Raw genomic sequence first — 18,075 nt, 5'->3', positions numbered from 1 at the left:
AGCTAAATCTCCAGCGCATCCATTGCTGTCATTCTCCTCAACCCCTGGCAACCACTGGTTTGTCACTACTAAAGATTAGTTTGAGGCTTTAAGTGTATTATTTTATTTTGAGTAATGGATTAATATCCTTATGACTGATTTCTTTTTTTTTTTTTTTTTGAAACAGGGTCTCGCTTTGTAGTCCAGGCTGGCCTTGAACTCACTATGCAGCCCAGGGTGGCTTTGAACTCAAGGCGATCCTCCTGCCTCAGCCTCCCAAGTACTGGGATAATAGGTGTGCATGCCACCACAGCTGGCTGTGATCAGTTTCTTGTAATAACCTTGCTAATATAACCTTATTGTAACTGAGAAAAAAAAAGTTCATTTCTGTTTTTCTCTGAGGCAAACATACTAGTAAAGTTTTTTTTTTCTATTAATTTGGGGGCTAGGGGAGAAATTTGGTGCATACATACAGTTGACTTACAATTCTGCAAAAACTTTTAAAACTTAAAAGTTTCTCAAGAAGGATATTGTGCTAATAAATATTCCTAATGGACAGTAAGCTACACTCAAGAATTTAGTAACTTGTTCGATTTGAATAGTGTATGGCATTTTATGCTTTATTTATTTATTTGAGTGCTGGGACTTGAACCCAGAGCTTATGCATGCAGGGCAAGCACTGTACCACTGAGCTACATCCTTAGCTTCATCCTCAACACAACTAGTTGATAGGAATAGGACTTGATAGGAATAATCCTTATTTTAGCAAGTATAGGTGTCTTGGTTACTTTTCTCCCATTGCTGGGACAAAATACCTGACACCCAAAATTAAGGAAGGAAAGGTTTATTTAGCTCACAGTTTATGGAGGTTTCAGTCTGTGCTTGGCAAGTTACAAGGCAGAGTGGCACATGGCAGGGGGCTACAGCTCATGGTGGCAGAACACAGCAAAAGCAACAAGCACACACAGGGAGGAATGGCAGCAAGCAGCCTCTTCCTGTCCCTTACATATGCAAACTATCCACCCCAGGGTGGGTGTAGCTCTCACACCCATAATCAATCAAACTCTAAAATCCTGCCCCGTGACCGCATGAGGCTTTGGGGGGACACCCAGACACAAACCATAACAATAGGAAACAAGTTTAGAGAGATATAATTAATTAGTGACAGAGTCTGGTTTAGACAGATTCCTTCATTTTTCTTACCACTTTAAAATTCTAATGTTCCCTGTGTCCCTAGGGTTAGCCTTTTTTTTTTTCTTCTTGTTTTGTTTTTTGGTCTTTTTGAGGCAGGGTCTCGCTATGCAGTTCAGGCTGGCCGTGAGCTCACTTTGTAGCCCAGGCTGGTCTCGAACTCACAACAATCCTCCTGCCTTAGCCTCGCCAGTGCTGGGATTACAGCTGTGCGCCACCACGCCCGTGGCCTTTTTTTTTTTTTTTCCAGTATCGGGAATCGAACTCACTACCTTGCGCTTGCCAGGCAGGTGCTGTGCCGCTGAGCTAAATCCCTAGCCCTAGGGCTGACCTTAAGGTAAGTTTTGTTAAGTGTAGTTCATAAGGGGTAGACAGTTACGTTTTTCATTTGTGGTTCTTATGGTTTCATTTTCCCAGAATTTCTTCTTGATTGATTCAGAATAGTGAATCTGAATGGAATACTCTGTGCTTGTGGAAAATGTTAATTCAGTCTTGAGTAGTGGTTGCAAACCTGTCTTACCAGGTATTGATATAGCCAGAGACATTCAGTGTGTAAGACTTCCCTTGAAGCCAGAACTATAAATCTTTACCTGCAGTTAGCTTTTCTTGGTTAACCTGTCCTGTAGTCTCTATCTCTGTTTTGTTCATTCTAGGCTTACATTCATTCACTTACTTAATATTAGAGCTGTATGTGGAGGCGCACGCCTGTAATCCCAGCACTCGGGAGGCTGAGGCAAGAGGATCATTGCGAGTTCGAGACCAGCCTGGGCTACAAAGTGAGCTCAAGGCCAGCCTGAATTGCATAGCGAGACCCTGTCTCAAAAAAAACAAAAGCAAAAACAAAAAACAAACAAAACTCATGTTATTAACTCATATTTGTGTCCCAAACTGAGTCATCTATAGATGTAAGCACTATATATAGAGAAAACAACATACAACACACTTGAGGTGGGAAAAGCCCCAAATCTTTTGTTTCTGAACATTGCGGGGCTTTTCTGTAAAAATGAGATATTTATTTATTTATTTATTTTTGAGGCAAGGTCTCACTATGCGGTTCAGGCTGGCCTTGAACTCACCATGTAGTCTATGCTGGCTTTGAACTCAACAGCGATCCTCCTGCCTCTCAGCCTCGCAAGTGCTGGGATTATAGGTTTGTAGGCATGTGCTACTACACCTGGCCATCAGTGAGTTATCTTTTAACCAAATTCTTTTGTCACTAAAAGCTATCCTGGAACATAAGGATGTCCATATGTGAATCCTCTTGGAAAACTGTAAGAGGAACTTTATTGATCATGGGCATTTAAAGTGACATAGTTTAGAAGATCTAGAAAGATCCAGAGATACAAGGGGAAATACCGGTACCCCAGTAGTGCCTCCTGGTTTGTGATTCCAGAGATGTGGAAGTCATTACCCTTGTGAAATAGGCCCACCTATTTTACAGAGTTAGGAAGCAGCACGGCATGGCCCGACAGTGTTTCTTCCGACACAACTCAGTGTGTAAGGCAAAACCATGGTCCCTCATGACTTAGTAGGGGAGCTTTCACGTGAAATGGCCATTTTTACTATAAACCATAACTTTTAACCAATGTCTAGTAAAATATTGCCTCCTAGGGCCCCTTTTACTAATACTAGAAGCAGCCTTTATACTGACTATTGCTATATAACTTTTTCTGAGAGACTAAACAATTTAACCTTAAAGAATGCCCAACTAGGCCGGGTGTGGTGGTGCATGCCTGTTATGCCAGCACTCAGGGGGCTGAGGCGGGAGGATCGTTGTGAGTTCGAGACCAGCCTGGGCTACAAAGTGAGCTCCAGACCAGTCTGAACTGCATAGTGAGACCATGTCTCAAAAAGATTAAAAAAAAAAAAAAAAATGCCCAACTAGTGCTATATTAATATGTGTCACATTATCTCTGTTCAACTGACTTTGATTCCTAAGAGTCTTTAACATCCTACCAAATTCAAAAATTTTAGCTGTATTCCCTTTATGTTCTTCAATCTCTTTCTCTCTCTCTCTCTTTTTTTTTTTTGATACTGGAAATCAAACTGAGGACCTTGCGCTTGCCAGGCAGGTGCTGTGCCGCTGAGCTATATCCCTGACCCTTTAATCTCTTATAACCTTCGTGAAACTGAAAATGCTCTTCCAAAAGTCAAAACAACTAAAACTAAATACAATTCTGATGGGCTAACACAGGCATAATGCATGTTAACAGATTCTTTTGTTGTTGTCGTCGTTTTGAGACAAGGTCTGGCTCTGTAGTGCAGGCTGGCCTTGAACTCACTGTGTAGCGCAGGCCGGGCTGGAACTTGTCTCAGCCTCCTGAGTGCTGGGATTACAGGTATGTGTCACCACGCCCAGCTAGCCTGACAGGTGGTTTTTTTTTTTGGTGCTGGGCATTGAACTCAGGACATTGTGCTTGCCAGGCAGGTGCTTGCGCTGCTGAGCTATATCCCTGGCCCTAGTCTAACGATTTATTTTTATTTTTATTTTTATTTTTTTTAGTCTAACAATTTTAAAGACATCCTTGTTGCATCTTTTAAAACAATTTTCTTAAGTCATATGAATAAAAAAGCACTTCTTAGTTACTGAGTGCTCTTATATTTAAATTAATCTGGTACCATTGAAATGAGACACAAACATACCTAGACTGTGATACACATGTCTACCAGTACACAAAAGCAAACACTTATTTTTTTTTTTTTTTTTTGTCTTTTTGAGACAGGGTCTTTTTATGCAGTTCAGGCTGGCCTTGAGTTCACTTTGTAGCCCAGGCTAGCCTTGAACTCGCAAGGATCCTCCTGCCTCAGCCTCCTGAGTAATGGGATTACAGGCGTGTGCCACCACACCTAGCTACAAACACTTAAATTTATCTTTTACCACCTTTTAAAAAATTAAATACTATTAGCATGATTTTTCTTTTTATAGTCCTAAGCAGCATTATATCCTAAATTTGCATATCTGAAGGTGGGATTCCTGGCTGCAGCAAAGTGAGAAATATATATCTCTAAGTAACTTGCTAGCCCAGTTAATCTGAGTTTGAATTTCCTGAAACTTTTTTTTCCCAGTCCTCATTATAGGTCTTAATTCATTTAAAAGTTACCTAGTTTTTTTGTTTTGTTTTGTTTGGTTTTTCTTTTTAAAACAGAGTTTCGCTATGCAGCTCAGGCTGGGCTTGAGCTCACTTTGTAGCCCAGGCTGGCCTTGAACTCCCAACAATTCTCCTGCCTCAGCCTCCTGAGTGCTGGGATTACAGGCATGCGCCACCATGCCCGGCAAAAGTTCCCAGGTTTTAAGACATTTTTTACTGTACTAAAATTTAGATACAGCAAGTCAGAAATTTACGCATCTCATCCTGGCTGTATTGCTCAAGGCCTGTTAGTGTGGAAAAAAGAAACTAGTTTAGGAACAATATTCCCCACCAAGAAAAATACAAAGGCAAACCATCTGTAGCCAAATTTCTCCATTTTTCTCATTGGGGAATGGAGGTAGGAAGAGACAAAAATCAATTTTCAGTAAATACAATTTGACAGATATTTTGAAACAAACAATTTAAACCATGGACTGTTATCCAAAATGAGGGAAATTTTAAACCTCAGTAAGCTCACCCACATTAGCCAACTGAGCTACATGGTCAGTGAGGACAGAAGGCTCTTCCTTGGACTTGTCACTAATCCAGGAACGGGCAAGAAAGCAGCTATGGATATTATCCTGGTCAAAATTATTCCAAAGAATCTTGAGGCCGGTTGTGTGGAATCAGTGCACTTTCAATTACGCAGGCCATGTTGGATCACAGTAAAGGCACCTTATTCCAAGTCCCAGGTAACTGCAAAGCAGCACAAGCTCTTTTTTTCCTTATTCCTAATTTACAGCAGAGCTCCTCAAACACACCACCAGTGTCTCTATCCTCTTAAAATCTCTTAATCCAAACTTCCGTTGTCAACTACGGTTCAAGAAGCTTGGACTCTATATGGGCTCATAGAGAAGCCTCAAGGGGCTTGCGTAATTTTAGGTAGTTCTGAAACCCCTAGAATAAAGGTGGTTGTGAGAGGAGAAGGATACAAGACGCAGAAGCAAACCAAAACAAGTGAGTGCTCCAAACCAACAAAACAAAGGCGGGAATTTGTTTTTCATCTCTAAATCTCTTCTCATATCAAGCAGGGCCCCGAGTGACCCGCAGTAGCTCCAAAGTGGCCCCAAACAGTGGCGGCCCTTACCGCACCCAGATGGCCCTGCCGCTGGCCTAAGAAGAGGTCCAGATGGTGGAGACAGTCGCTCCCTGAGTGCGCTCTCTTCTGTCCCTCAGTCGCCTGTTCTTTGCATACAGTTAATCTGGTATTATTTTCTGTCAGTAATTTATTTATTTATTGGTTCTGGGAATTGAACCCTGGCCCTGTGTGTGCTATGTAAGTATTCTATCACTGAATTTTTTTTCTTTCTTTCTTTTTTTTTTTTTTGTCTTTTTTGAGACAGGGTCTTGCTGTGCAGTTCAGGCTGGCCTTGAGCTCGCTATGTAGCCCAGGCTGACCTCAAACTCACAGTAATCATCCTGCCTCAGCCTCCTGAGTGCTGGGATTACAGGTGAGTGCCACCACACCTGGATTTTTTTTTTTTTTGGTACCAAGAATTGAACTCACGACCTTGTACTTGCCAGGCAGTCACTGTGCTGCTGAGCTATGTCCTTGGCCTCTTTGCTCATTTTTAAATTGGATTGCCTTTTTGTTGTTAAATGAAGTTGTTCATGTATATTCTTTCCTATTCATAGTTTCTTTTTCCTTTGTTTTCCTCAATACTGGGGATCAAACCCAGGAGAACACTGCCACTTAGCTGTGTCCCCAAGCCCTTTTTATTTTATATTTTGAGACAGGGTTTCACTAAATTGTCCAGGGTGGGCTTAACTTGCAGTCCTCTTACCTCAGCTCTAGAGTAGCTGGGATTACTGACGTGGGCCCACATATATTACTTTCTGTTTTCCTGATGTGCTTTGATACTCAAAAGTTTCATAGTTTTTTTGGGGGGGCAGGGTTTCCAGTACTGGGAATTGAACTCACAACCTTGCGCTTGCCAGGCAGGCGCTGTGCCGCTGAGCTAAAACCGCAGCCCCTCATAATTTTTTTTTTCCAGTGCTAGGAATCAAACTCAGAGCCTCCCACATAGAAAAGATTTTAATTTGGACAGAGTTTAGTTTGTCCATTTCTTGTTTATGCTTTTGGTGTCACATGTAAGGCTCCATTACCAAATCCAAGGTTACAGAGATTTACCAATGTTTTCTTCCTAGAATATTATGACCTTAGGCCAGATGTGGTGGTGCATGCGTATAACTGTATAGTGAAACTGTGTTTCAAAATGACCAAAAAAAAAAAAAGATTATTATGACCTTAGTTATGGTATTTATTTCATTGATCCACTTTGAGAGTCTTCTGGGCTTTTGGGGACTTTGGTTTTTGGTTTAGGGGTTGAACCTAGAGCTTTTTTATCCTAACCAGATGTTTTCCCAATGAGTTACACTCCTAGTCCCATGAGTTAATTTTTCTTTTTCTATAATAATGGGGTAGAGATCCAGCTTGACTCTTCTGGGTGTGGAAATCTAATCGCGCAGCACTCTCTTGAAAACACTGATTTTTTTTTTCTTCGCTGAATGGGCTTGCTAATAATCATCCTTGTTAATAATCCTTGTTAATAATCAGTTGGACATAAATATATGCATTTATTTCTGGATTTTCATTTCTGTTCCATTGCTGTAAATGTCTATCCTTATACCAATGCCACATGTTTTGATTATTGTACTCTGCAATAAATTTTGAAATCAGAAAGTATAGGTTCTCCAACTTTATTGTTTTTCAAAATAATTTTGACTGCTTTGAGTCTTTTGCAGTTCTATATGAATTTGAGGATCAGCATTTCTGTTTCTGCAAAATCTTTTGGAATTTTGGTAAGGATTGCATTGAACCTGTAGATCAGTTTGGATAGCACGGACATCTCAACAATGTTGTTTTCATCCATGAACACAGAATGTCTTTCCCTTTGTTTAAATGTTCTTTAATTTCTCTCAGCAATGTTTTATTGATTGATTGATTGTCTTTTTTTTTTTTTTTTTATCTTTTTTGAGACAGGGTCTCACTACACAGTTCAGGCTGGCCTTGAACTTCCTTTGTAGCCCAGGCTGGCCTCCTGCCTCAGTCTCCTGAGGGCTAGGATTATAGGGGTACGCCAGCTTGCTTGGCCTCAGCAATGTTTCATAGCTTTCAGTGAACAAATCTATGTCCTTAGTTAAATTTATTCAGTATTTTAATTCTTTTAGATGATATCGTAAATACAATTGCTTTATTTCCTTTTTACTTTTATTTTTTGGTACTGGGAATCGAACTTGGGACCTTGTGCTGGCCAGGCAGGCGGTCATGTCACAGAGCCATCTCCCTGGCCCTATTTCCTTTTTAGATTGTTCATTGCTCATATACAGGAACACAACTTGTTTTTGTGTGTTGATCTTATACTTTGAAACCTTGCTAAATTATTTGATGAACTTTAGTAGCTTTCTTCTGGATTCTTTGGGGTTTTCTAGTCTTTCCAATTTGGATTTCTTTTAATTTTGTCTAGTTGCTGTGGCTGGAACTTTCAGTACAAAGTTGAATGCAGTGCCTTAGCCTCCCAAGTGCTAGAATTACAGGTGTGCGCCACCACACAGGGATCTGAATTTCTTACCGGTTATTTTACTTCTATACTAGAGGTTCCCAACCTCCCAACCTCTACATTAGTGGTTACCAACACGCTAGCAATGTGAGTCAGTGTCCTGAAAGACTTGTTAAAGTACAGATTGCTGGACTCTCATCCCAGAAGTTTTGACTCAGTGGCTCTGGGTTAGGACCTGGGAGTTGGCATGTTGGACAGGTTTTTAGGTGAGGCTGCTGCTGCTGGTCTGCACTTTGAACTACTTTTCTTCATCATACTGAGTGACATCTTGTTGTTTTTTTTCCCCCCCGTACTGGGAATCGAACTCAACATTGCAATTGCCAGTCAGGTGCTGTGCCACTGAGCTAAATCCCGGGCCCTGAATGACATCTTGAAAGCAGTGCTTCATAACTCTTAACCATGAATCACTTGTGTGGTTTTTTATACTTCACCACGATATTCTATGGCCAGGAATCTGAAAAAGCAAACTGCATATGGTTACAATTCCCCAAATAAATGCAGACTGAAAATGTTTGTGGATTGGAAGACATAATGTTAAAATGTGGATTTGCCCCATATTTGTGTGTAGATTTAACATAATTCCAAACAAAAATCCCAGCAGGCTTTTTTCCTAGGAATTGACAAGCTGATTCTGATTTCTATATGGAAATACAAAGGAACTAGGATAGCCTAAATGATTTTGAGTTTTTTTTTTTTTTTTTACTATTTTCTTTTTTGGTACCGGGTATCGAACTCAGGACCTCACACTTGCCAAGCAGGCACTGCGCCCCTGAGCTGTATCGCCAGCCCGCCTAACTGATTTTGAAAAAGAAAAATATGAAGGTTTTTAAAATGCCTGCTGATTACAGAAGTTACTTTAAAAAAAAACAAAAGTTATTTTTTTTTTCAACTTTTAAAATTTTTATTAATACGTGTTTGTAGTGCATCTTGATTATACTCACTGTGGGGATTTGGTACACGTAGGAAAGAAACCAGGCAAAGGAACAGGAGCAAGCATGCAGGCAAAGCTTTACTGGGGAGACCTTACTCCTAGGAGAAGGGGCACAGTCCTTGCCCATTAACAGCGAAAAGCAAACTTTTTATTCCCGTGTGGGGCACAAGGGCAGGCCGGAGTCTGGGGATTGTCACTGCTCCCAGTTTTGAAATATGTTCTTTTGGCAAGGAGAGGGGAGTGTTTTTCTTGCCTAGACCTGATGGCCTTGAGGAGTGGGCAGCCAGCTTATCTTAGGAGCTGTTTATATTCCTTCCATTGGCACCCTTATTGTCTGCAAACATCCTGGACCTGTGATAAGTGTGAGTCATTGTAGTTGCTTAGGAAACACAAATCATGGTTTTAATAAGTAACAGGTTCAGGGCCTGGGAGTGTGTTCTCTGCCTCATCGTGGTGTTCCTCAAAAGTTTTTATTCTGGCAGGGGATTTAGCTGAGCGGCACAGCACCTGCCTGGCAAGTGCAAGGTCGTGAGTTCGATTCCTGGTACTGGGAAAAAACAAAACAAAAAAAACAAAAAAGTTTTTTTTTTTCTCTCTCTTTTTTTGGTCTTTTTGAAACGGTCTCACTACTATGCAGTTCAGGCTGGCCTTGAGCTCACTTTGTAGCTTAGGCTGGCCTTGAACTCACAGCAATCTTCCTGCCTCAGCCTCCCACGTGCTGGGATTACAGGCATGCACCACCACACGAGCTCAAAGTTTTTATTCTCTCATCTAGTTTATTTTTGGAGATGCTATAGCAAAGACATCCTGGCTTTAATGATACACCTGGTTTTTGAGGTGCAGTAGGATTGTCTAGGAGAGTGAACAGGTAGGGAGGGAAACACACCACACACCATCTTTTAATGGATAACAAGCCCTGAGTTAAGGCCCTGAGGGTGCACCTGCCCTTTGTCCCCAAGGTGGTCCTTGACTGTCTCCTTGACAGTGTGGTGTTGGTATATAATTAGGGACGTCAGTGGACAAAATAGTCCAGAAATAGACCCTCACACATAAGATCAACTAGAGGAAAGTAATTAGAGGGAAGGTCATGCTAGAACAACTGGACATCAGTATGCTATTTTTTTTCCAGTATGCTATTTTAAAAAAAGAACTTTTATTTCTACTTCTTATAAGCAAAAAAGTAATTCAAAATTTATCATAGACATAAATGTGAAAGTGAAAATATAAAGCTTCTAGGAAAAAATAGAAAATCTTTGCAGCCCTAAGGCAGAAGATTGATTAGGGAAGATAGAAAGAGCAATAACCATAAAAGAGAAAAAAGATGGAATTGATTAATCAATATTAACAACTTAATGCTGTTCAAAAGACATTGGTAGGAAAAAGAAAAGGCAAGCCATAGACTGGAGAAAATTTTATATGTGTGTATGATGAAGGTGTTCAGGAAATAACAATTCTCCCTCTAGGCTATTGTGACTCAGTAGATTTGGCGCAGGGCCTTTCCACATACTTAAATAATCACCTGAAACTTTTTTAAAAAGTTCTCTCAGATTTCAGAACAACTGTCAAAGGACTGAAATGGTAGTGGACTTGGGTAGGGATTGCGGCCCACTAGTCAGCAGGACTGTAGAAATCTCCATCAGATAATTGTTCAGCACAGAAATTAACAAAGGTCACTGGAACTAAATTAGTTAAAAAAAAAAAAGTAGTTACTTACGCATGGGAACTTAGCCTATAAAGACGGCATTTAACATTAGTGGAGGTTTGGGGGTATAGCTCAGTGGTAGAAGGCCTAGTGTGTACAAGGCCCAGGGTCTGATCCCTAGCACTCAAAAAAGAAAAATAAAATCAGTGGAAGAAAAAAACGTAGTCTTTAGTACACTGTGTGGGTACAGATGTCAACCTTTTGCTCTCACCATTATAGAAATAAATTCCAGTGGAGAAGAGCTTTCATTTCTTAATTCTAGTAGTCCTGGCTACTCAGGATGCTGAGACAGGAGTGTCATTTGAGACCATGGTAAGAAAGAGGCCAACACAGAGACTTCATCTCAAAAAACAAAACAAAAATACTATACAGTTGTAGGTGGCGGTAGTAATAAACATGCATTTCTTTTTTTGCTTTTTTCCGGTACCAGGAATCAAACTCATGACCTTGCGCTTGCCAGGCAGGCACTGTGCCGCTGAGCTAAATCCCCAGCCCCTAAACCTGCATTTCAATGTCCCATTTTCAAGTATGAGAAACAGTCTATTCTGATATTCAAATATTTGACCTCAGCATTTTCTAATCTATTAGCATTAGCATTATTTGCTTGTATCTACATATATCAGAATTGGAAGTTCAGCTTTTGACTTTGAATTGCCCTCACTGGTCTTCCTGGGAACAAAGTAAATGAAGTCATTTTGTTTTGTTATCCCAGCAAAAGCTTGAAAGTACATGAAAAGTTTTAAATGGCAGGAGTCACCTATAGGGCAAATATTAAGTAATAAGAAAATCCTGGGTGTTACGGTTTGTGTTTAGATGTCCCCCCAAAACCTCATGTAGTCATGGGGCAGGCTTCTAGAGATTTTGATTGATCCAGGGTCCAATGCTGGGATTATGGGTGTGAGAGCTATACCCGCCCTGGGGCAGGTAGCTTGCGTACAATATAAGGGGGAGAGAGAGACTTGCTCTTTCGCTGCTGCTCCTCCCTTTTCGCTCTTGCTACTTTTGCTGTTTTCCGCCATCGGGAACTATTGCCTTCTGCCATGTGCCACTCTGCGCCTTGGAGCCAGGTAAGTATGGACTGAAACCTCCACAAACTGTGAGCCAAATAAGCCTTTCCTTCCTTAATTCTGGGGCGTCGGGTATTTTGTCTCAGCAATGAGAGAAAAGTAACCAACACACTAGATGTGTCTCCATCTTTTCTTTTGGCTTGCTGTTGAACTGAGTATATTATTACACAATCTGTCTCTCCCTAAGGGGCATTATCGTTATATTCACATGGGCCAATCATGGGATGGCTTTATACTCTTCTGAAGTTGGCACCTGTTTTTCTTTGTTGAGTTAACATCAAAAAGGGAGTAGGAATGGAATTGTAAAGGGATAGTATTTCTGGGTTTTTTGAGAGATGGACTTTAGTGTATTGTTCAGACTGAATTTGAACTCCTGGGTAATCTTCCTGCCTCAGCTTCCCAGGTAGCTGAGGCTATGAGTATATATCACTGTGCTGGGATTTTTATATGCTATTGAAGTTATTGTGATCTAAATTTAAATTAGTGTGTTACGACTTTAGGATGTTAAATGTAAGCCCCATGGTAACCACAGTGAAGATAACTATAAATATACAGATGCTTCTTGACTTACAATGGGGTTACAATTCCAGTAAACTTAGAGTAAGTTGAAATTTTTTTTTTATTGTTGTTTTTTTTCCAGTACCGGGAATTGAACTCAGGACCTTGCGCTTGCCAGGCAGGTGCTGTGCCGCTCAGCTAAATCCCCAGCCTCCTTTTTTTTTTTTTTCTTTTTCTTTTTCTTTTTCTTTTTTCCTTTGGCTTTTTTAAAATATTGTTAAGGGCTGGGGTTATAGCTCAATGGTAGAGCACTTGCCTAAGTTTAATTCCTAGCACTGCCCTAAAAAGGGGCGGGGGATGGTGTTAGGTTGAAAATGAATTTAATAATATACTTAATCGACCAAAGATGCCAAACATCATAGACTAAGTTGGCCTATCTTAAACGTGCTCAAGACACTTAACATTTGTCCCCTGCTGGGCACAGTCATCTAAGACAAAGCCTATTTTATAATAAAGTATTACAATATCTTAGTTAATAACGATTGCAGTACGCATAGAGTTTCATTTGTTGGCGCTCATGCTTTTGTGGCTGTTTGGAATCCGCAGCTCTCTGCTGGCGCCCGGCATTGAGAAGGAGCATCGTACCACATAGTGCTGCCCCCTAAAAGATCAAAATTGAAGTATGATTTGTACTGAATGTGTATCACTTTCGCACCATCACAGTCCTAAGTTAAGCCATCGTGAGTCCAGGACAAAGAGAAATGAGATGGGAATTTAAATGTTTCGCTGTGAAAACATTAGCTAGCTTGCTGTGGTGTCCCCTGCCTGTTCCAGCTACGCGGGAGGCGGTGACAGGAGGACCCTGAGTTCAAGGTCAGCCTGGGCAGTATGGTGAGACTGTAACTCAGAAAACCAACCAACCAAACAAAAGCACAAGACGCTGGTAATGCAGGAAGTGAGGGATGAAGAAACAAACGAAAGCAGCTGAACGTGGAGGCTGGAAAGTCTGGAATCAGGGTGCCGGTGGATTAGGGTTAGGTTTGCTTCCTGCTTCCAAGATGGCCCGTGTTCCTGCACTGGGTTTTGCATTTCAGTTAAATACTTTTTCTTAATTTGATGAGTGAGTATAAATATGTTTCACAGTTGTGGTGCCCTTATTATTATAGGCTTTAAGCTGCTAAGAAGTTTAGGCTGTCAGAACCTGTTGTTGGCTAATAGTGTCCAATGGGAAGGGGAGGCATTTCCGGACACTCCCAGGATTGTAGTCTGATGAATGGGTGCAGTGTTGTCCAATTGGAAAGAATCCAATATTGTTACTAAATGTTAATTTTCAAGGTTTTAAGGTAGTTGAGGTTCTTGAAATAATTGGTTAGTGAAAAAGGTAAAATTTAATACAGAGAGTCTTTAATAAAGGACTTTTTATCTTGAAGAATATTGGAAAAGTAGTTAAATAAGGGTATTTGTGCTCTTGGATTGTTAACAGCTTCCTTTTAAATAATTTAAGGTACATCAGGTACCTTTTTTTGTTTTTGTTTTGTTTTGTTTTTTCTTGGTACCGGGAATTGAACTCAGGACCTTGCGCTTGCCAGGCAGGTGCTTGTGCCACTGAGCTATATCCCTGGCCCCCTTTTTTTGTTTATGGAGACAGAGTCTTGCTACGTAGTTCAGGTTGCGCTCAGACTCACAACAGTTGTCCTGCCTCAGCCTCCCCAGTGCTGGGATTACAGATGTGTGCTCAGCCTTCAAGTATAGTCAGAAGGTAATGCAACCATCATAACTTATGTTTTTCTTTGGTTTGTTGGTTTATTTTTTATTTATTTGTTTTTTGAGACAAGGTCTCACTATGTATTCTAGGCTGGCCTCAAACTTGTGATCCTCCTGCCTCAGCCTCCTGAGTGGTGGGATTACAGGTGTGCCATGCCATGTCTGGCTATATCTACCAAGTTTGAGAACTTTTTATTTTGTTTTCAGTGTTGGGGATCAAAGCAGGACCTCACATTTGCTAGGCAAGTACTCTACCACTGAGCTACATCCTTAGTTCTTTTATTTATTTTTATTACTATTATTTTTTTTTTATGACAAGGTCTTGCTAAATTGCCCTGGCTGGCCTGAAATTTGTACTCCTCCTCCCTCAGCCTCCTGAGTAACTTGGATTATAGGTTTGCTGTGCCACACCCAGAGTCCCAGGACTGTTTTTATCGTACCAAAAAGAATCATTGTACCCATGAGCCATTGTTCCCCATTTCCTTCAGTAACCTCAGCTCTAGGCCACCAGTGATCTTCCTATCTTAGATTTGCCAATTCTGGCCATTTTGTGTAAATGAAGTGTGTAATACGTGACCTTTTGTGACTGGCTTCTTTCATTCGGTGTTTTAAGGCATCTTTATTGTAGGACGTATTACTACTTCATTGTTTCTACTGCCAAAAAATTGTATTATACTTATCTACCAGTTGGTACATATTTGGGTTGTTTCTACTTTTAGGATGTTAGGAATAATGCTGTCATGAACATTCATGTACAAGTTTGTATGTGGATATGTGTTTTAATTTCTCTTGACTGTACACCTAGGAGCAGAATTGCTGGATCATAGGGTAACACTGTGTTTAATTTTTTGTGTATATATGCGTGTGGTACTGGGGATTGAACCTAGAGCCTTCGTACTGAGCTATGCCCTTGGCCCTTTTTATTTATTTTGCTTTTTGTATTTTGAGGCAAGTTCTTGCTAAGTCACTAAGTTGTCCAAGCTAGACTCAAACTTGCAGTCCTCCTGCCTCAGCCACCGGATTGCTGATCACAGTCTTCCTGCACTAGTACGCCTGACTTAGCGAGACTATTACAGAAATTTTGCTGTGTTTTCCACGTTGTGCCCTTACAGGTGGCATACAATGTCAATTTCTGTTAATCCCTTTAAAAGGAGAAAAAGGAGGGAAGGGGACAGGAGAAAAAAACACATTATTTTGCTTTTCACAGAAGCCCTGGTTCAATAAATACCTCTTCCTTGTAGCATCCTGGTGGAGAAGAGGTTCTGCTGGAACAAGCTGGTGTAGATGCAAGTGAAAGCTTTGAAGATGTAGGCCATTCCTCTGATGCCAGAGAAATGCTAAAGCAGTACTACATTGGTGATCTCCATCCGGTAAGAACTGTCAGAAAGGGAGGAGCACTTACGCAGTGAAAAGTACTGAATAGCCACAGACTGGAATAAGAGAATGATTAAAACAGAAGTTCATTCCACCCAGTCATGAGGCTGAATTTTCCTTACGAACCCTCTAGCCTTACAGCACAACACGTATCTCTGAGAAGCTAAGGGGACTGATTTTTGGTTAATTTGATTGATTGATTGATCTTTATACGGCAGGTAATAACATCTTTACCTAAAGTAGTGATTTGGTAGTTCTTGGAAGTCCCATGCCGAAGGTGGTAACTGTGGACTTCTAATTCCTCTGTACATACCATTTGAACAGGGGACCCTGATGTGGTAAGAGTACGAGGTCAGTTCCCATCTTCAGACCCTGAAGTTTTCCCAGAATTCACTACTACCAGGTTATAGTCTCATGTTCCAGTATTAGAAAGAAGGACATAGCAAGAGTTCATCTGGATACGTGTTACAATACTGTTTTTCTCTTTTCACAGAGTGACCTTAAACCTCAAAGTGGTAGCAAGGTAAGAAGTCATCAGTTTTTCTTGTGTGTTTCAAGAGTTATATTTCTGTTTACTCAAGTAGAATTGTTTCTTTAAACAATTATCTTCGCAAGAGAAGTTAAAAAGTTTAAAAGTGTTTACTTTTCCCCAAGCAAACATCCTGTTTTTCAGGAATTTGGACTCAGTTCCTCTCAGGAAAAAGAATAGCTGAGTCTTGGACAGTAGGAACCATTTTGATAATACTTCTATACGCTTTTTTTTTTAATTGAAAATCTAAAGCTATATTCTTTATATGGTTTTGAAAGAAATTAGTTAATGGGTTCAGTTATAGAATCTTACATTATGTGGAACAGTTGAGACTAATTTCTTCTATATGAAAAAGATTTGGGAAGTTAATTCTTTCTTATATTTGTCTTTTTTTATAACGACAGAGACCTTTCTGTCCCTCTTTGCCAAACTTACTTTATTCTGCAAGCTCAGATAGGCCCGCACCCTTCCCAGTAACTCAGTGATACAACAAAAACAAAAGATCCAGTACTGGAGTATTTGAAAACCTTAACATATCTGCACTGTACCAGGAAAATGTGAAAGCCGTGGCTGCTTCCCACAGGCTGGGTGGCTCCATCTTACTTACTCTCTTACAATTTCGAATAGCTGTCACTGATTTTAAAAGACAGACCGTCTGGGCGCTGCCTCGAATAGCATAGATACCGTACAGCCTCTCTTCCTCGTAGGCTCTTGCTTCCTATTCTTCACTGAGCCAGAATTACTGACCAGGCTTGACGCAGCGGTTCAGGTCGGCCTAGATGTGAGAATTCTCTCAATTCAAGGGAGTGCTTGCTCGGCAGTGTGTGCCATCTGTCACCCTGCAATCCAGGGTGTTTGTATACGTGAACCCTTCCATTTTGCTAGGCTCTGCTACTCGGAACTATTGAGTCATTTATGAATGGGGATTAAAATGGCTCTTTAAACACATGGTAAGCGCTGGTAGTTGATTTGTCCTCCTCTTCTCATACATGCACTACCCATACTTGAAACCTCCCTTGTGATATAAAGGTAAAATTTAAATCAAGTGTTGTCCTGATTAGTATATCGAACGTGTCCCCCAAATATCACTGTTAGTGGTCAGATTTGATAAGGGATATTCCCGTTTTTACAAGAGATACATCTTATGTCTGGGAGCCAGAACCCATTTCTGCACAGCAGTCATGAGAGCAGCTTTATGTGAAAACATTAGAAAAATATTTTTGCAGTTAGTGTCCAGAAGTCTGTGACTTGTTTTGCGTTGCTGTTTTTCTTGGTAATACAGTAGGTAGGTAGGAGCTGTCTAAGGAATGGAGAGCAGTATTCCTCCAGTTCTGTTCCTTGTACCATTTAAATCAGAATCGCCCAGAATGAACGTAAAATATACATAAAGTGTATATTTCCTGGGCTTCCTTTGCTGCTAGGATCTCTAGAGGTAGGGCTTGAGCATTTACATTTTTGTTTGTTTTTGTTTTTGTTTTGAGACAAGGTCTCACTATGTTGTTCAGGCTGGTCCTGAACTTGTGGCGATCCTCCTGTCTTAGCCTCCTAAGTGCTGAGATTCAGGTCTGTGCCACCAGCTGCATTTGCACATTAAGTAACCCCAATGATAAGTAGGTTGCCAAGGACCAAACTTAGTGCTAAATGATATGCCCTTCTTTTCATTTGCAAACTGAGTAAAATTTAATTCTCTTCCATGGAAAACACTTTCTGTCTTCTGTAGGCCAAAAAATTAATTAGAGATTTCTCAGCTGACTTAAAACTGTTTTGTTCCTTGTATTTTTTGTAAGAAGTATAGAGAAGGAAGTCATTTCAACTGACCAGAGCTGTAATAATTTAGACATCTCCACATGTAGTTTAGCCCCTAGCAGGGCTAAAGCATGACTAAGTAGTGTTTTCAAGTCTCAGTTTCCCTCGTGTCACTTGTGTGTAAATAAGCTGTCCTCCTGAAGTAGGGTCTGGCTGCTGTGTTTGCAGTCACACCGTTCTACCTCAGGCAAGCGGGCCTTTTGGTACATTTTCAAGATCACAGAAGTATATTCCAATGTGATTTCAATTCCAGGAAGAAATTCTTGATCCCTCAGATTTATTTCTTATAAATAAACAAACACTTTAGGATACAGGCTGTAAGTATCCACTTTATTCATTTCTCTATCCCAGGCTTAAACATTCACCATCAATATGTGGAAGTGAAGTTCATTTCATTAATTGTTTATCTTTATCTTAGCTCACGGTGTCTGAAATGCTATTCGAAGTGATTTTTCCCCCCTAAACCTAATTAAGAGAAGACTTCAGCCGTAAGGGAGAGTTTTAGTTGCCAGTCTCCGCCCTTGGTTTCTTCCCTTCTCTCTCTCC

At 40.6% G+C, this 18,075-nt stretch overlaps 1 protein-coding gene across 1 annotated transcript in view; it reads left to right on the top strand.

Annotated features, from left to right (window-relative positions):
• The window catches only part of LOC102026979 (cytochrome b5 type B), a 31,276-nt gene that overhangs the window by 1,688 nt on the left and 11,513 nt on the right, over window positions 1-18,075 (top strand). Inside the window, exons 2-3 of the mRNA XM_005403554.2 lie at window positions 15,062-15,190; window positions 15,688-15,717. Coding sequence (XP_005403611.1) covers window positions 15,062-15,190; window positions 15,688-15,717 — 159 coding nt within the window. The remainder of the gene's footprint in view (window positions 1-15,061; window positions 15,191-15,687; window positions 15,718-18,075) is intronic.

This window comes from Chinchilla lanigera, unplaced genomic scaffold, assembly GCF_000276665.1.
Source record: "Chinchilla lanigera isolate Chin_1 unplaced genomic scaffold, ChiLan1.0 scaffold00083, whole genome shotgun sequence".
Classification (NCBI taxonomy): Eukaryota; Metazoa; Chordata; class Mammalia; order Rodentia; family Chinchillidae; genus Chinchilla; species Chinchilla lanigera.
The sequence above is the reverse complement of the archived record's forward strand: the minus strand, read 5'-3'. Positions and strand labels throughout refer to the sequence as shown.